The sequence below is a fragment of the Chiloscyllium plagiosum genome, unplaced genomic scaffold, assembly GCF_037043375.1.
Source record: "Chiloscyllium plagiosum isolate Xiang-an unplaced genomic scaffold, Cpla_swu_hap1 HiC_scaffold_33, whole genome shotgun sequence".
NCBI lineage: Eukaryota > Metazoa > Chordata > Chondrichthyes > Orectolobiformes > Hemiscylliidae > Chiloscyllium > Chiloscyllium plagiosum.
In genome coordinates this window covers 6689084-6709029 of record NW_028270171.1, presented here as the reverse complement: position 1 = coordinate 6709029, position 19946 = coordinate 6689084, and the positions used below count along the sequence as shown (strand labels likewise).

The following is a 19946-nucleotide window of genomic DNA, read 5'->3' as shown; positions in this document are numbered from 1 at the left end:
GGGGGGAGGGGAGTGGGACCAGTGCAGCCTCATGGTGACGGTGGGGGAGGGGAGTGGGACCAGCGCAGCCTCATGGTGACGGTGGGGGGAGGGGAGTGGGACCAGCGCAGCCTCATGGTGACGGTGGGGGAGGGGAGTGGGTCCAGTGCAGCCTCATGGTGACGGTGGGGTGATGGGAGTGGGCCCAGCGCGGCCTCATGGTGATGGTGTGGGGAGTGGAGTTTAGGCCTAGTACAGCCTCATGGTGACAGTGGGGGAGGTGGGTTTGGGCCTGGCCGGAGACCCTACGGCATTGTCAGCAGATGCCTTAGCGAGGTGCACACGAAACAGCCGCTTGGCAGCAGCGGAGTCAGGTTTGGGCCATGTCAGCGAGATGGAGGTGAGGACTCGGTGGCGAGAGCATCAGTGGAGGTGTGATGGCATCGAAGAGTGGGCAACTTTCATTCCAGCCTCAGCCCAGTGAAGGGGACTCGTGCCTGGTCACCAGGCCTGTGGTGGGCACTTAACAAGAAAAACTGTTAAAGTCGGACACGCTTTCCTCATTTCGTTCCTGTTCAGCTGAGTATCCCATCAGCAGTAGCCTGGCCCCTGAAGTTTTGCAGCTCCCTTTCCCACAACATCTCTTCCCTCTCCTCCATCTCTAGTGAGGCAGTCCTTAGAACCAACACCCTCAGGGTAATATCTCCTCAAGCTGCTAAGATTTCGTTTGGTGACACCCCTGAGGTTTTCAGTCTCTGAGGCGCTACTTAAATGCAGGTCATTGTTGTTCCTTCACTGTCACAGAATCCTGGGATTCCCTCCCTCCTGGGGGTGAACCGTCAGCCAGTGACCTGCAGTGGCTAAGATGGTGACTACAACCTTCCTAAAGCTGACCCAGCCTCTGACACTCACTAATTGCAGAATAACTCTCCGAACAGCTTCCCTGCTCCCACCAGTGGGTGGTTAACATCACAATAGACACATGGAGACCACAAACAAAACTTGTTCCAGAGTGAATCTTAAACTGATTTGAATTTATTGTCACGTGTACCGAGGCACAGTGAAAAGCTTTGTCTTGCAAGCAATACAGGCAGATCACAGAGTTAAGTAGCATAGATAGTAAATAATAGGTAATCAGTGGCAAAAGCAAAATACTCAGGTACAGGCGAATGTTAAGACTTTGTGAGTCCATTCAGTATTCTAACAACAAGAGGGTAGAAACTGATTTGAAACCGGCTGGTGCGTGTGTTCAGACTTCTGTACCTTCTCCCCGATGGTAGATGTGGAAAGCATCGCCAGGGTGGGATGGATCATTGAAAATGCTGGCGGCCTTTCCTTGACAGCGGGCCTGGTCGATGGATTTTATAGATGGGAGGTTGGCCTTTGTGATTGCCAGGGCTGATTTCACCACTCTCTGTAACCATCTCTGATCTTGAATGGTACAATTGCCATAGCAGGTAGTGATCAGTGTAAAATAGGTACATGAATAGGAAAGGTTTGGAGGGATATGGGCCAGGAGCAGGCAGGTGGGACTAGTTTAGTTTGGGATTATGTTCGGCATGGACTGGTTGGACCGAAGGGACTGTTTCCGTGCTGTGCTAGGACTCTCTATGTTGGTTTATACCGTGCATTGACTGATTTAGTGCAGCTCCAACAACATGTAAGATGGCCGATGGACTTGGTCAGAGTACAGCAGTCCATTTGATTGGCACCACATCCACCGCCCTCATCGCCACTCCCTCCACCACTGACGCTCAGTAGCAGCAGTGTGTACCATCTACAAGATGCTCTGCAGAAACTCACCAAAGATCCTCAGACAGCACCTTCCAAACCCACGACCACTTCCACTTAGAAGGACGAGGGCAGCAGATACATGGGAACACCACCTTCAAGATGCCCACCCTCCCCAAGTCCCTCACTATCCAGTCTTGGAAATACATCGCCATTCCTTCAGTGTCTCAGGGTCAAAATCCTGGAATTCCCTCCCTAAGGGCATTGTGGGTCTACCTACAGCACATGGACTGCAGCGGTTCAAGAAGGCAGCTCACCCCCACCTTCTCAAGGGGCAACTAGAAATAAATGCTGGGCCCAGTCAGTGACATCACATGGGCTGAGAATTAATTGTAAAGCAATCAAACTCGTCTCCATAAAATTTAAAACAGTCTGTTTTTTCTCAAAAAGAAAGCTGCAAATCTCCACTTCTGAGCAACTGAGGAACTTGTGACAACCAGGGACCTCCGGTGGTAGAAATGGGTTATTTCAGGAGAGCCAGCCTTTAGTAAGTTAAAAATCACACAATGCCAGGTCATAGTCCAACAGGTTTATTTGGAAGCATTAGCTTTCGGAGCGTCGCTCCTTCAGACCTGATGAAGGAGCAGCACTCCGAAAGATGGTGCTCCCAAATAAATCTTTTGGACTATAGGCAAAAGTGAGGACCGCAGATGCTGGAAACCAGAGTTTAGATTAGATGGTGCTGGAAAAGCACAGCAGGTCAGGCAGCATCCGAGGAGCAGGAAAATCGACGTTTCGGATAACTTGGTGTGTGATTTTTAACTTTGTACACTCCAGCCCAACACCGGCATCTCCAAATCAAGCCTTTAGTAAATTCACCAAAAAAACATTCTGTAACTAGACACATAAACAACTGATGAATAGTCATCTGTTTTTTCACTTTTATTCAAGATAAGAGATGTCAGTGTTGACTCTTTTTGCTATAGGTTTGATATCAAACACTCCCAGGACAGGAACAGCACAGGGCTAGATACAGAGTAAAGCTCTATTTACACTGTCCCCCCATCAAACACTCACAGGGACAGGGACAGCACAGGGTTGGATACAAAGTAAAGCTCTGTCTACACTGTCCCCCATCAAATACTCCCAGAGGAGGGACAACAGAGGGTTAGATACAGAGTAAAGCTCTCTCTACACTGTCCTCCATCCAATATTCCCTGGACAAGTACAGCATAATGTTAGATACAGAGTATAGCTTCCTCTTGTCTTTTAAATTGAAAGTAAAGCTACCTTGATACTTTTAAGCTTAAATAAAAGTTCCCTTGACACTGTCCCCATCAAACACTCCCAGGACTAAAACAGTATGGGGTTAGACAGGAGAAGTGTTTTTTTAATGTTCGCATTGTTTCACAATTTGTTATCTTTGCATAGCATTTGCAACGGCTCCAAACAGAAAGGTGGTGTGCCACAGGAGATAGAGCCCCACCCTGCAAGGAGGTGCTATCTCTCCATTAGGGCGCAGCCTCTTTAACCTTGATCATGCTGAGTCACACGCTGCTCTTACTGTCCCAACAGGAATGATCCAAAACGATCACTTCATCAGTTTTATGAGCGTTTATTTATGTTTAGTTTAACATCTGGGCCTGTCCTTGGGAACCATATGGAGACATTGGCAGGAGGAATACCTTCACCCAGAGGGCAGGGAGTCTGTGGAATTCTCTGCCACAGACAGTGGTTGAGGCAAAAACATTGAATGATTTTAAGAAGGTGTTAGATATAGTTTTTAGGGCTAAAGGGATCAAAAGGTATGGGGGAGAAAGCAGGAACGGGGGATTAAGTTGGGTGATCAACCATGATCACATTGAAGGGGGTGTGCAGGTCCGAAGGGCTGAATGGCCTACTCCCATTCCCGTTTTTTTATGTTTCCGTCAGGACAAGTCAGGAGTGTCAGCCAGATTATTCATCCACAAGATGAAGGCATCTCTGGCTAGGCATTTATTGCCCATTGCTAATTGCCCAGAGGGCAGTTAAGAGTGAACCCCATTGCTGTGGGTCTGGAGTCACATGTCGGCCAGTTTCCTTCCATCAAGGGTATTCGTGAACCAGAATGTTTCCAACCATTGGTAATGGATTCCAAATTTTTAGAAAAAATTGAATTGAATTCAAGTTCTACTTTGGTTGGGTTTTGAACCCGGGTCCCCACAGCATTATCTGGGTCTCTGGATTAAAAGTCCAGTGATACTACCACTAGGCTACCACCTACCCTCAAAGATTGTAGTCTGCATTTTCCTGTATGCAAGAGAAAGTGAGGGCTGCAGATGCTGGAGATCAGAGCTGAAAATGTGTTGCTGGAAAAGCGCAGCAGGTCAGGCAGCATCCAAGGAACAGGAGAATCGACGTTTCGGGCATAAGCCCTTCTCCTGTACGCCCCCTGTACCCTCTGACTTTATCCACTTTGTCCTTGACTGTGTTGAAAGCTTCCATAGTTCATCATCATAGAATCCCTACTGTGTGGAAGCAGGCCCTATGGCCCAACACTGACTGTCCGAAATGTATCCCACACAGACCCATTCACCGACATTTAGCTCTGACTAGTGGTCCTCACCTACTCTTCCCTGGACACTATTGGCAATTTAGCATTCACCTGACCTGCATATCTTTGGACTGTGGAAGGAAACCTGCATAGTGCGGGGACAATGTGCAAACTCCACACAGATAGTCTGCCTGAGGCTGGAGTCGAACCCAGGCCCCTGGTGCTGTGAGGCAGCAGTGCTAACCACTGAGCCACTGTGCCTTCGCAACAGAAGAGAATTTCACAGACTGCCGAGTGTCTGAATCAAGAGCATTTCTCCTCTGTCTCCATCTGAGAGAGGAATGTCAGTTGTAATTGAACTACAGCTCACCAAAATTAAATGGGTAATTTTAAGAAAGGATTCTGTGACTGACAAGGCCAAAGTTTGTTGCTCATGAGCTGATTGGGGTTCTCTAGGCCATTTCTGAGAGCATTTAAGAATCAACTACACCGCTGTGGGTCTGGAGTCATGTGTAGGCCACACCAGGTAAGGATGCCAGATTTCTTCCCAAAAGGCCTTTAGTGAACCAGATGGGTTTTCTCCAAACAGTGGATTTATTGACATCAGTAGATTCTAAATTCTGTAGTAGTAGGACTTGAACCTGCGTCCTCAGAGCATTACCTGGGTTTCTGGATCAATAGCCCAATAATAATATCACTAGGCCATCAGATTGAATTTATATGGTGCCTGTAATAGAGGAACGCATTCCAAGGTCCTTCAAAGAAGCATTACCAAACAACATGTGACAGGAGGAGGTGGGTGTTCAGACAGATCACTGCACGATTAGTGTTAAAGGGTGTCTTAAATCGGGAAGTTGAGATGGAGGGAAAGGTTGAGGCTGTGGGGGGGGGTGGGGGGGCGCGGGTGGGATCGAGGTTGCAGAGATGCACTGAAGGGATTCTAAAATATCAGTTTCAAAATGGAGGTGTTGCTCAACTGGGAGTTGGTGTAAGCTGTTGGACATGGTATTGGTTATTTGAAAAGGTACAACATATTGGCAAAAGTGAGAGTGCCACTCTGGGTTACACCAGCCCACGCCATGGCATTGCCAGGGGCCCATTCCGGGTTACACCAGCCCACACCATGGCATTGCCAGGGGCCCACTCCGGGTTACACCAGCCCACACCATGGCATTGCCAGGGGCCCACTCCGGGTTACACCAGCCCACACCATGGCATTGTCAGTGGCCCATTCCGAGCTGCACCAGCCTGCGCCATGGCATTGCCAGGGCGGAAGCAAAACTCCTGCTCCAGGCTTCATAGGTCACCCGACCGTCTCTGTAGCCATGTTGCCCCGAAATGCCTCGATGCTGAAGAGCTCTCTTCATCAGGTACTTTGGAGTAACGTTCGTGACACCACCCATGCCCTCCACCTCCTCCAGGATTTCCGCTTCCCCGGTCCCCAACGCCTCATCTTCACCATGGACATCCAGTCCCTGTACACCTCCATCCCCCATCACGAAGGACTCAAAGCACTCCGCTTCTTCCTTTCCCGCCGTACCACCCAGTACCCTTCCACCGACACCCTCCTTCGACTGACCGAACTGGTCCTCACCCTGAACAACTTTTCTTTCCAATCCTCCCACTTTCTCCAAACAAAAGGAGTAGCCATGGGCACCCGCATGGGCCCCAGCTATGCCTGCCTCTTCGTAGGGTATGTGGAACAATCCATCTTCCGCAACTACACTGGCCCCACCCCCCATCTTTTTCTTCGCTACATTGATGACTGTATCGGCGCTACCTCGTGCTCCCACGAGGAGGTTGAACAGTTCATCCACTACACCAACACCTTCCACCCCGACCTCAAATTCACCTGGACAGTCTCGGACTCCTCCCTCCCCTTCCTAGACCTTTCTGTTTCTATCTCAGGCGACCGAATCAACACGGACATCTACTACAAACCTACCGACTCACACAGCTACCTGGACTACACCTCCTCCCATCCTGCCCCCTGTAAAAACGCCATCCCATTCTCCCAATTCCTTCGTCTCCGCCGCATCTGCTCCCAGGAGGACCAGTTCAAATTACGTACAACACAGATGGCCTCCTTCTTCAAGGACCGCAATTTCCCCCCCGACGTGGTCGACGGTGCCCTCCACCGCATCTCCTCCACTTCCCGCTCCTCCGCCCTTGAGCCCCGCCCCTCCAACCGCCACCAGGATAGAACCCCACTGGTCCTCACCTACCACCCCACCAATCTCCATGTACAGCGCATCATCCGCCGTCACTTCCGCCACCTCCAAACAGACCCCAGCACCAAGGATATATTTCCCTCCCCTCCCCTATCAGCTTTCCGTAGAGACCACTCCCTCCGCGACTCCCTTGTCAGATCCACACCCCCCACCGACCCAACCACCACTCCCGGCACCTTCCCTTGCAACCGCAGGAGGTGCAACACTTGCGCCCACACCTCCCCCCTCACTTCTCTCCTAGGCCCCAAAGGAAACTTCCATATCCGCCACAGATTCACCTGCACCTCCACCCACATCATCTACTGCATCCGCTGCAGCCGGTGTGGCCTCCTCTATATTGGGGAGACAGGCCGCCTACTTGCGGAGCGATTCAGGGAGCACCTCTGGGCCACCCGGACGAACCAACCCAACCAACCTGTGGCACAGCATTTCAACTCCCCCTTCCACTCCACCGAGGATATGCAGGTCATTGGACTCATCCACCGCCAAACCACAACAACCCGACGGTCGGAGGAGGAGCGTCTTATCTTCCGACTGGGAACCCTCCAACCGCAGGGGATGAACTTGGACTTCACCAGTTTCTTCATCCCCCCTCCCCCCACCTTGTCTCAGCCGGATCCTTCCAGCCCGGCACCGCCTTCCTGACCTGCAGTCTTCTTCTTGACCTCTCCGCCTCCACCCTACTCCGACCTATCACCCTCACCTTGACCTCTTTCCACCTATCACATTTCCAACTCCCCTCCTCCAAGTCCCTCCTCCCTACCTTTTATCTTCTCCTGCTGAACACTCTCTGCTCATTCCTGAAGAAGGGCCTGTGCCCGAAACGTCGAATCTCCTGTTCCCTGGATGCTGCCTGACCTGCTGTGCTGTTCCAGCAATAAAGTTTCTACTTTGGAGTAAAGAAGGGGAAAGAGAATGGAAGGAAGAAAAGCTGACAAAGAGGATGAGCCCAGGCACTGGGGGCCTGCACACCTCCAACCCCGCCGCTGCCATCTTGAAAGATAAACAGGAACGTATCCTCTACCTCCAAAAAGAACACCTTTAATTATTTGGGGTGGGGGTGGGGACAGTGAGATCTTGGCAGCTATTTCTCCAGGGCAACGCATCGGCCAATCAGAGCCAACTTTCTGAATAATCAGCTTTCTTTCATCCTGCAGTATAAATTGTGGTGATGGTTTGAACTTTGGCATTCTTGCATGTGTGTCCTGATGACAGCCATCATGTGAACTGGGATGGACAAACTCATAAGTCACATGACAGCAGGTCATAGTTCAACAGGGGTTTATTAGAAATCACAAGCTTTTGGAGCGACGGTCTGAAAACCTGCGTTTTCAAATAAACCCGTTGGACTGTGACCTGGCGTTGTGTGACTTCTGAGTTTGTCCTGATGAAACCACCTGTGGCCTGTCTGCTTTGTCAGGAAGGGCTTTACGTGAGTGTAACAGTCCGTGTCTGCAGCCAGCCAGCCAGCTGGGTTGGTTTCTGAATCAATCGTCCAGCAGACCTCCTGCACCCTCCCCCTTGTGGGGCGTGGGCGGTGCCTGATAACCCAAGTGTGTCTCTGAGCTCCCCGCCCCCGTCATTGAGCCAGGCTTCCTGCAACGACTGCTTGGAGTGAACAGGCAGAGCCCATGGTCTGAGCAATGCAGGCTCAGGTGAGAGAGAACTTCCACCCAGACAGCGAGACTGCCATCAACAAACTCATCAGCATCAACTACTACACCTCTTACGTCTACCTAGCCATGGTAAAATCCTGCCTTTTTATCAACATCGTACATGATACAGTGGGAACTAAATTGGCCTTTTAAAATGCTACACCCTTGCAAAGAATTTCTTGTGTCTGAAAAAGATACCTTTTTTAACCTCTCGGTGATTATATTGTGTCAAATATTGCGTGTTGTTTTGCCCTCTGGGATCAGATGGCACCATCTCAGAATCAGGGGTCACCTATAAGATGAGGAATAGTTTCCTCTCTCTGTGGGGAGTGAAACTGTGGAACGCTTTCCCACAGAGGGCTCTTGAGGCTGGGATGTTAAGTACATTTGATTTGATTTGATTTGATTTATCATGGTCACATGTACCTAAGTACAGTGATAAGGTTTTGTTTTGTGAGCAGTGCAGGGATCATAGCAAACAAGGACATGCAGATCACAGGGTTCTTAGACAGAGTGAGGTGCTTAGACACAGGAGACGCACAAAGCAAGATCAACATTAGATTTGAAATTTGAGAGCTCCATCTTAATTCTAATACCTGGGGGGTAGAAGCTGTTCTTGAACCTGTCTGTGCATGTGTTCAAAGTTCTGTACATTCTGCCTGACGGAAGGGGGTGGAAGAGGCTATCACCCGGGGTGGGAGGGGTCTTCGATGATGGTGGCGGCCTTTCCGAGGCAGTGAGCAGACTGTCCGTAATGAAAGGTTGCCTGCCGTGATGGTTTGGGTTGGGCACCCCACCTTCTGTAGTTTCTTACGGTCCTGAGCAGAGCAGTTGCTGTTCCAGGCCGTCATGCACCCGGACAGTTTGCTGTCAATGGTCCATCTGTAAAAGCTGGTGATGTTTAATCAGTAAAGGGATCGAGGGTAATGGGGAAAAGGCAGGAAAGTGAGGTTGAGAGTTAGCAGATCACCCCTGATCCTCTTGAAAGGAGGAGCAGACTGGATGGGTTTCTGCTCCTATATAGGCAAAAGTGAGGACTAGGTAAAAACAATGACTGCAGATGCTGGAAACCAGATTCTGGATTAGAGTGGTGCTGGAGAAGCACAGCAGGTCAGGCAGCATCCGAGGAGCAGGAGAATCAACGTTTTGAGCAAAAGTCCTTCATCAGCTGATGAAGAGCTTTTGCTCGAAACGTCGATTCTCCTGCTCCTTGATTGCTACCTGACCTGCTGTGCTTTTCCAGCACCACACTCCAGACTTCAGCTCCTATATACTGTGGTCTTTCAGGAGAATATCGCTTTCTTTATGCAGTGTTCTCAAGGTAAGCAGGGATGAGGCCAAGAAAGAACTTGCATTTTCATTGCGCTTTCCATTATTGCAGGTTGTTGCAAAGTGCTGCACAGCCAGGAGTAGTATTTAAGAGGCACAATGTGGTTGGAATTGATTCATGTGTTCCAAAGTCAAACAAAGTCGGAAATTTGTCTTAACGCACGGTGTATTGAAGTGGGTGAACTTAACTCCAGGACTCAGTAAACAGACCAGTCGAGATGTCAGCCATGGCAAAGATGGGAATCAGACTTTTTACCATGAGGACATCACAAGCCCATTTGATCCAAACATCAGCCAATCTCACAGCAGACAGGCACCACCTCACTATTTTGACCAGACCCTTGCCTCCCAATCCATCCATGAGGGGTCCCTATATCCACCTGTTGCTTCTGCGGCCAAGGTCAATGAATTGATTGAGTGTTCCCCCCTTCATTCCCACTGAGTGTTTGACAGCACCGCCTACTTGGTACACACCCGCATCATACCCATCAGGGCAGCCCGCCATAGACCTCGACAAAACCTAACCCCATGCTGGAAGTGTTGGATGGGAATATTATAGAGGGAGCTTCACTCTGTATCTAATCTTGAGCTGGGAGGGTTTGACGGGGACAGTATAGAGGGAGCTTGACTTGGTATCTAACCCCATGCTGTCCCTGTCCTGGGAGTATTGGCTGTGGACAGTGTAGAGGGAGCTTTACTCTGTATCTAATCTTGTGCCGTCCCTGTCCATGTTGTGTTGGATGTGGACAGTGTAGAGGGATCTTTAGTCTGTATCTACCCCCATGATGTCCCTGTCCTGGGAGTGTTGGATGGGGACAGTGCAGAGGGAGCCTTACTCTGTTTTTAACCCTGTGTTGCCCCTGTTCTGGGAGTGTTTGATGGGGACAGTGTAGTGTGAGGATGTGTATGTTTATTAAGTGTGCGATGGTGTGTTTCCACACGCGTGACTGTATGTGAGTGTGAGTACAGTTTATGAATAGGAACCAGGCTTGATCTTGCCCAGTTAGCTTCCGGTCAAACTGCCTGCCACATGATCCCAGCTCGAGAAGGGACAGGCTCTCGAAATCTCACTTTCTCTCAGGGATTATGGCAGTCCAGAACCCAGAGCAGAGTTCTGCAAACCATTCGGATTTGTAAAAGACATTGTAAAATGATTTATTCCTCCAACCAACCCTCCTCAAACGTTGGGAAACATTAAAAGAGTGGAGAATTAGCCACAAATGCATGCAGCAAATTGTTTTAAAAATGGAAATTGCTGGAAAAGCTCTGCCGGTCTGGCAGTAATTGCAGAGAGAAATCAAGACCTAATGTCTCAGGTCTTTCCTGAAAACTGAGGTTATTGAGTCACAGAGTCATACAGCACAGAAATATACCCTATGGTCCAACTCATTCAGACCGACCACATTTCCCAAAACAAACTAATCCCACTTGTCTGCGTTTGGCCTATATCCCTCTAAACCTTTCCTATCCATGTATCTATCCAAACGTCTTTTAACTATTGTAACTGGACCTGCACCTTCCACCTCCTCTGGCAGTTCATTCCACCTACGGGTCACTGGACCCGAAACATTAATTCTGATTACTCTCCACAGATGCTGCCAGACCTGTTGAGCTATTCCAGCAGTTTTTGTTTCTGATTTACAACCTCCTCAGTTTTTATTCAGCAATTGATTTTTGTTATCTAACGTCTGGCCCAGGGGATTGTCACTTGACAGATGCAGATACAGCTCAGCAAAGAGTGGACCATGATTAATTAAACTCATTTTGATGGCAAATAGTGCATTTCTTTCAACCTCTGCTTCTGAGAAAGTGAAAGACAAATTAGCCATAACCTGCTGTCTTATTAGAGAGCCACAACTCAGAGCAATTTTAACCTGAGGCAATGGGAGAGGTTGAGAAGGACGGCCTTTCATAGTAACCTCAGCCAATGTGTCACTCACCAGCCATCCAGCCAACTGAACTAACCAACCAGATTTAAGAAAGCACCATTCACTTAAGAGCATAGAGTCATGGAGATGTACAGCATGGAAACAGACCCTTCGGTCCAACTTGTCCATGCCGACCAGATATCCCAACCCAATCTAGTCCCACCTGCCAGCACCCAGCCCATATTCCTCTAAACCCTTCCTACTCATATACCCATCCAAATGCCTCTTAAATGTTGCAATTGTACCAGACTCCACCACATCCTCTGGCAGCTCATTCCATACACGTACTACCCTCTGTGTGAAAAAGAAGCCCCTTAGGTCTCTTTCATATCTTTCCCCTCTCACCCTAAACCCATGCCCTTTAATTCTGGACTCCACGACCCCAGGGAAAAGACTTTGCCGATTTACCCTATCCATGTTTGCGCAAAAAAACCCTTTAAAATCTTCTGGAAATGGTGTGTTTTTCTTTGTGATTACCTTGTTCAGCATTGCAGCTCTTCGGGTACTTTGAACTAAGCGGCTTTTCAAGTTTGCTGATCCCCTCCCCTCCCCCACCACCATCAATTTGTTGAAAGCATTAAACTGTGTGCTTTTCTCTTCCAAAAAAGTCTTTCTATTTCGAACGGGACGACGTTGCACTGGAGAACTTTGCAAAGTACTTCCACAAACTATCGGAACTGCTGCGTGAAAACGCCGAGGAGCTGACCAACTACCAGAAGCTAAGGGGAGGTCGTATCCGGCTGGAGGAGATCGAGGTGAGCTGGATGCTTCTGATCACTGTCATTTCTTTCCCCAGTGAGTGTGAAGTGCTTCCTGTAAGCTCTTGCCCAGTGTACATTCATGTAAGAAGTACGTTTAAGAAATATTTCGATGTGCACTTGTGACGCCATAGCCCAAGTGCTGGAAAATGGGATTCTATGATTCTAACCCCCTTTATTTCCTTTTAGTCCTCTACCCTTTCATGCCTGAAGGTGTTGTGTGACAATGTGAGGGAGCTGGATTAACATCAATGGAGATAGCATCATTAACACAGGGAGCTGAGTGGGAGGGTTTTACTGAGTGACAGTGTGAGGGAGCTGGATTATTATCACTAATATCACTAATTTGGAAGCACCTGTTGGATGTAATCTGGTGTTGTGTGATTTTTAACTTTGTCCATCCCTGTGCAACACCATCATCTCCACACCATGACTACATTACCAGCGACTGCATTTGGAAAAGAAATCCGCCAATTTACCTGGCCTGGTTAATCTGTGACTCCAGTCCCACAGCCTAGACAGCCATTGAGTTCAAGGGCAATTAGGGATAAGTATCAAATACCAGCCTTGCCAGCAACACCCACAATCCCCATGTGGGATTTCCTTGGGCGCTGCAGTTCACAGTGTCTACCACTAGATAGCAGTAGACTGTTGATTTTTGCAATGTTATCCTTCCCAAAGCTGCAGCCGGACCAGGGTTCTTGTGATGCAGTGGTAGTGCCCCTACCTCTGAGACAGGTGGCCTGGCTTCACATCTCACTTCCTCTTGAGGACTGGTTATAACATTGCTGAACAGGTTGATTAGAAAACTTTAAGACAAATACACTTGAGAGCTATTGAAGGTTATGAAGCTATTGAAGAGTGGGTACTATGGCAGTGTAGCAGAGACAGTGGTACATTTTCTGCACAGCAAGATCCCATCAGGTGCAATGAGCCAACCAGCAGATCATCTGTGTGAGGTGTTGCTAGAGCGATAAGCAGCAACAGAAACCTCTTTGCATTTGCATAATGCCCTTCACAACCCAAACTCGTAAAGTGGTTTCTGGAAGTGTAGTCAGTTGCTGTTGTGTGGAAAAAGTTGCAGTAACCAACTTGTTGACAGTCAGTTCCCACAAGCAGCAACGTGGTAATGACTATGTAAACATGAGATCATCCAACTCGTCCGTGCCCTAACTTACACCATGTTCTGAACACCCATCGCCCCTGTGCACGCTGACCTAGTTCACAATCCCTGTAGTTTCAAAATTCTCAAGCTTTGTTTTCAAAGCCCTCCCCATCTCCGTAATCTGCTCCAGCCTCACAACTTTCCAAGATGGCTGCCTCCCCTCATTCTGACAATCTTGAGCATCCCTGTTGTGAATCACTGACAAATCCTGGTGGCTATGTCGTTAGCTCTAACCTGCAGAATTCCCTTCCTGAACCTCTCCACCACTTTATCTCAATTCCCACCTTGAAACTGCTCCTTAAAGCCTATCTCGGTGACCAAACCTGAACCAATATCTCCTGAAGAGGCTGAGTATCATGTATTGTTTTACAACGCTTCTGTGAATCCTCTTGGGAGATTTGTTACATGAACAACGCTGTATAAATACAACTTGCAGTTATAATCTGTTACAAACATAGAAACAAGGAACAGGAGTAGGCCATTCAGTCCCTCAATCCTGCTGTGCCATTCAGTACAGTCGTGGCTGATCATCCAACTTAATCCCCTGTTCCTGCTTTCTCCCCCATACCCTTTGATCCCTTTATCCCGAAGAACTATATCTAATGCCTTCTTGAAAATATTCAATGTTTTGGCCTCAACCACTGTCTGTGGCAGAGAATTCCCCAGGCTCCCCACTGTCTGGGTGAAGACATTTCTCCTCATCTCAGTCTGAAATGACCCACTCCATATCCTTAGACCATGAACCCCCCCTTGGTTCTGGACTCTGCTGGTCATCACAAACATCCTTCTTGTTTACCCTGTCTAGTTCTGTTAGACTGTTACAGGTTTTGGGGGAGGCAATAGCCTAGTGGTGTTATCGCTGGACTGTTAATCCAAAAACCTGATAATGTTCCAGGGACTTGGGTTCGAATCTCACCACAGCGGATGCCGGAAGTTGAATTCAATAAACATTCTGGAATAAAGACTCTAATGATGACCATGAATCCATTGTCAAGGAAAACCTCATCTGGTTCAGTAATGTCCTTGAGGGAAGGAAATGGCTATCCTTACCTAGTCTGGTCTACGTGTTACTCCAGACCCACCACAATGGTGGCTTACACTAACTGCCCTCTGGGCAAGTAGGGATGGACATTCCATCAGCCTGCATCTTGTGATGAATATTAACAAAATCTGACATGGTGGGTTACTCAGGTAGTTGCACTGACATCTTCTAATGGCTTGACCAAGCTGCCTCGATTCTAAAATTCTTGCTCTTGTTGCGCTCCCCACTCTCCAATCCCACCTCCCATCCTCTTTCTTCTTCAGCCCTGGGAGATCATCCTAATGAATGGTAGAGCAGGTTTGAGGGACCAAATGGCCCATTCCTGCCCCTATTACTTACGGCCTTTTGGCTGTAACCCGCCAAATGTAACCTCATTCCCCATCAGACGTTTAGCCTTTTACACATTCCCGCTTTCCATCGCTTTCCCTCTGGTGAATCGCTCCTACAGCTGCCTGAGGACCTAAACTCTGGAATTCCCTCCTTAACCCCCACCAGCTCCCTTTCTCTCTCTGTCTCCCTTCACCTTAGAGACACTTCTTAAAACCTACAGCTTTGACTAAGCTTCTGATCATCTGCCCTAATACCACTCCATATGTGTTGAGTGATGTCTGGAGCCTACTCCAGTGATGCACCATGGTAAATTTAATGACAACAACAGGCCCTACACCATCGCACGTCACTGTCACTGCCAGTGTTCACTGCATCTGGAAGGCTGGAAGGTGTCACAATGTTGATCTATTTACAAGGTTACTATGCCCTTTTCCAGGGAGGGGGTAACTGGCCAGGCTCCAACTTGGCTGGGTTTGAAAGGTTTATTGAGGCCCTTTTTGTTTACCCCTAACAGATAATGCCTCCAGCCTAGCGCTTTTAAGCCTTAAAAATAACCAGTCTAATCAAAGGGGAGTGGCCAGCTTGCTGTGCAGCTAGCCTTCATTTCGATTTGAGTTTTTGATTCAGTTCAGCAGCAGCGTGTGTAAAGAAAGGCTGCAGGGGCAAGTCCAGCCGGTTCCGCACTCTCTCTAACTTCAAGCCTGTAAGCCCTGGTTGGTTTCATTTTTACTCTTTGTGCTAAGGGGTCTCTTTATGGAGATTGTTGCAAGTATTTTCGGAACAGCATCATTAAGTCGGGATAGTCTGTCAGGTTTTTGGACAGGAAACGTTATCCGGTATTCTATTTTCTGTTCTTTGTATTTTATTCTGTAATTTTGGAAATAAATTCTGTTTGTTTAAAACTTGGTTGTCTGACCAGCTAATTCACTCCAGGAATATCCACTGTACGCTAACCTAAAACAAATAGTGAATTTATGGTCTGGGCTACCTGCTTAAAAATGATTTGAGGGGTTGGGCCTGGTCCATAACAAAGGGAAGAGTTAATCCCCAAATTTGATTCTGCCCCCTGTGCAAATTATGGAGTTGGTGTGAAATTGCAAGGCGTCAAAGGAATTTCCATCCAGCGTGTGTGAAATGGACAGAATTCACAGCTTCCTCTCCACCATCCCCACTTTACTTACTGAGAGAGTCACACCGACAAGAGATTAGAGTTTTGCTGCTGATTTGATATATTGTTGCCACGTGCACTGAGATGTAGTGAAAGGTGTTACTGCGCATGCTACCACAGTAGATCATGCCGTACGGAGTGTATCAGGATCGCAGAACAGAGTGCAGTATATAATGTTACAGCCACAGAGAAGGGGCACAGAGAGAAATCCGAATTAACATTTGAGAAGTCGATTCAAAAGTCTGATAACAGTGGGGGAGAAGCTGCTCTTGAATCGGTTTGTACGTGTATTCAAACTTTTAGATCTCTTGTCCAATGGGAGAGGATGGAAGGGAGTATAACCGGGGTGGGAGTGGTCTTTGATGATGTTGGTTATTTTCCCGAGGCAGCGGGAGGTGTAGATGGAGTCAATGGATGGAAGGCTGGTTTGCGTGATGGACTGGGCTATGTTCACAACTCTCTGTCATGTCTTGTGGTCATGGAGTCACACAGATGTACAGCACAGAAATACACATTTCAATCCAACCTCTCCATTGCCCACCAGATGTCCTCAATTAATCTAGTCCCATTTGTCAGCATTTGGCCCATGTCCCTCTAAACCCTTCCTATCCGTATACCCATCCAGATGCCTTCTAAATGCTGTGATTGTACCAGCCTCTACCACTTCCTCTGGCAGTTCATTCCATACACGTACCAACCTCTGTGAAAAAATAGTTGCCCCTTAGGTCCATTTTAAATCTTTCTCCTCTCACCCTAAACCTATGCCCTCCAGTTCTGGACTTCCCCCACCCCAGGGAAAAGATGTTGTCTATTTATCCTATCCATGTCCCTCATGATTTTGTAAACATCTATAAGGTCACCCCTCAGCCTCTGATGCTCCAGGGAAAACAGCCCCAGCCTATTCACCCTCGGGAAGGGCCGTTGCCAAACCACACGGTGGTGCCTCCAGGCTTCTGTAGAGAGAGACAGTGAGAGAGAGAGAGATCTCATTTTGACTCTTTTCCTGGCACAGAAACCAGACAGGCAAGAATGGACCAATGGGTTGGAGGCGATTCAGTGTGCACTTGATCTGCAGAAAACTATCAACAAATCTCTCTTGGAACTGCATCGCCTGGCTTCCGATAAACATGACCCTCAGGTAGCTCGCGTTTTGTTCCTTATGGGCTGTTGCCCCCGCCACCGGGCACATTGTTATTGATGTATAGAACAGGGGTGGCATGATGGTTCAGTGGTTAGCACTGTTGCTTCACAGCACCAGGGACCCGGGTTCAATTCCACCCTTGGGTGACTGTGTGGAGTTTGCACATTCTCCCCATATCTGCATGGGCTTCCTCCCACAATCCAAAGATATATCAGTTAGATGGTCATTGGATAAACATATGGGTGAAAATTGAACAGCGTAGGTTAAATAGGCTTCAGACTGGTTCCACAGGTCGTGCAACATCAAGGGCCAAAGGGCTGCATTGTCCTATGGATTGGCCATGTTAAATTGCCCCATAAGTGGGTTAGCCATGGAAGATGCAGGGTAATAGGGATAGGGTAGGTGGCGTGGTTCTGAGTGGGATTCTCTCTGGAGGATGGGCAAGGACTCAATGGCCTCCTTCCACACTTTTGAATTATTCTAACTGCCCTCATCACCCAGTGAATGTGGGGTTTATGGGCACGTCCATCTCATGACACCCTTTGTCATGAACAGCAATATTTCACTTGCTTCCCTGGTGCCAAATGGATTCCATTCCTGATTGACTCTGAACTCCTTGAGTGCACTTTAGCTCTTTCTTGAGAAACTGCGCGTGCTGTAAATCAGAAACAAAAACAGAAATTGCTGGAAAAGCTCAGCAGGACTAGCAGCATCCATGGAGAGAAATCAGAATTAACGTTTCAGGGTCAAGTGACCCTCAGAACAGAATTCTTAACTCTTTCTCGCTCTCTCTCCAGGGATGCTACCAGACTTGCTGAGTTCCTCCAGCACATGACATTTCTGTTTCAGGTTTCCAACATCACAGATCTTCGGTTCTGTGACTGGTAGTGACCGATCTCATGTCATCAGGTATAATAACTGACCGGAGTCACTGAGTTATTTCACATTTGGTTTATTTTATTGTTCTTTCAGATGTGCAATTACCTCGAGTCCAATTTCTTGAACAGCAGCGTAGAAACGCTGAAGACGTTGGGAGATCACATCACAAGTCTCAAGAAGTTGACCGTGGGCAAGCTGAGTGGAATGGGCGAATACCTCTTCAACAAGCACACTCTTGGATAGAAGGACCTGACTGTGGGAACCTCAAGTCTCTCTCTTTATAACCTCCACCTGCGCCATGTTGAAATCCAAAGTATTTTAGGCTGGTTGGTGAAGGAATGAGAATTGGAAGGAAATATTTGTCTGTGGAGTGGCCGTGGCAATATTATGTAATAAATAACTTTAATTGAAAAGTATTATGGATTTCATGGGTGTTTCTCTTTTAAAGCTGTAGCCCTTCTCTCACAGCTCCAGACTACAGTGTGCAACCAGGCCATTTGGCCCATTAAGTCCACACTAACCCACTGTAGAGCATCCCACCCAGAACCACCCCATCCCTATAACCCTGCATTTCCCATGGCCATTTCATCTAACCTGAACATCTTTGGACTGTGGGAGGAAACCGGAGCACCCGGAGTACCCACACAGACACAAGGAGAATGTGCAAACTCCACACAGACAGTGGTCCTGAGAGTGGAATCGAAGCAAGGTCCCTGGCACCATGAGGCAGAGTGCTGACCACCGAGCCACTCCCGTGCTCTGATTTTATTCCTCGGAAGACTAACGAGTCGAATTTCTATAACCATTTCTTTCTCTAGGGAGCAAGTACTCGGTCAGAATAATACTTACACCACAGGTTCGATTCTCTATCCTGACAGGGGTGGATTTGGAGCTGTCTCATCGCACTGTCCCTGAAAGTGGAAGGTGAAAACTATGAAGGAAATAGCTCAGAGTGAGGCACTGGGTGACAAGGTCCTGCCTTCAGGCAGGGTGCACATTGTAAATAGATATTGTCAAACTGATGAAGGGCTTTTGCCCGAAACGTCGATTTTCCTGCTCCTCTGATGCTGCCTGACCTGCTGTGCTTTTCCAGCACCACTCTAACCTCCAGCATCTGCAGTACCCACTTTCACCTAGTTGATGTTAATTTATTATAAGGGAATTGAATACAAAGGTAGGGAGGTTCTGCCTCAGTGCTACAGGACACCAGTACTCCCTGTAGGTCCCACATGTATAACAGCTCCCATGTTCACTGCAGAATACTCAAGGGAACGCTACAGGATACTGGGGAGGCCACATCTGGAGGATTGAGTACAGTATTGGGTTCCTTACTGAAGGAAGGGTGTCAATGTATAGAAAGTAGTTCAGAGATCTTCTCCCAGACCGGTAAAAGCAAAACACTGCGTAAGCATTGCTCGCTCTGAGCTTTGCTTGTTTCTGGTTCCCTGGCCACATGGACGTTTTTCTTGGTGGTGGAAATATTGAACAAAATGATCTCGCACACGGTGTTTAACCAACTCCTGCCCTTAAACTCACCACACAGAGGAAGAAAAATAAATAAGATAAGAAATCTGAGGCAGAGAACAGGTGGTAAAGCTCAGCAGGCCTGGCAGCTTCTGTGGCGAGAGAGAGCTGACTAGTTTTTGGAATGAGTAGGTTGTCTTATGAGGAAGGGTTGGACTGACGGGACTTGTATTCACTGGGGTTTAAACAGGAAGTGGCAACTTGATTGAAACAGAGAAGACCATGTGGGGTCTTGACGGGCTGGATGTGCTGGGGGGGGGGGGGGGGGGGTTGTAGGGGGTGGATATTTCCTGTCTGGGAAAATCTAGAGTTGGGGGCTCCCTGTTTAAAATGAGAGTCCGTCTATGTAAATGGGGAAGGGGGGGAATCTTTTTAGTAGAAATTGCTTTTTTGAAATGTGGTGGAAGTAGGGTCTGGGATGGGGGCTGAGGGGTACATCAGGTACACCAATAGCTGTGGGGGTGGGGAGGGGTGGTGTCCAGGCAGTCAGGGTGCTCAGGTCAGGGGGGGTCATAGATGTCAGGATGGGGTCAAGGCTGTCGGGGGGGGTGTG

At 48.2% G+C, this 19946-nt stretch overlaps 1 protein-coding gene across 1 annotated transcript; it reads left to right on the top strand.

Annotated features, from left to right (window-relative positions):
- Positions 1-8052: 8052 nt before the first annotated feature.
- On the top strand, positions 8053-18285 carry LOC122542165 (ferritin heavy chain-like). Its single transcript, XM_043679585.2, has 4 exons — positions 8053-8219; positions 11995-12141; positions 16862-16987; positions 17963-18285. Exons 1-4 carry the CDS (start codon positions 8118-8120, stop codon positions 18110-18112), a joined length of 525 nt encoding a protein of 174 aa, XP_043535520.1. The 5' UTR covers positions 8053-8117; the 3' UTR covers positions 18113-18285.
- The last annotated feature ends 1661 nt before the right edge of the window (positions 18286-19946 follow it).

Coding starts and splice junctions, on each gene's coding strand:
- LOC122542165 (XM_043679585.2), top strand. CDS start 8,118: ATGCAGGCTCAGGTGAGAGAGAACTTCCACCCAGACAGCGAGACTGCC. Junction 12,142..16,861: donor TCCGGCTGGAGGAGATCGAG/GTGAGCTGGATG, acceptor TTCCTGGCACAG/AAACCAGACAGGCAAGAATG. Junction 16,988..17,962: donor CCGATAAACATGACCCTCAG/GTAGCTCGCGTT, acceptor TTGTTCTTTCAG/ATGTGCAATTACCTCGAGTC.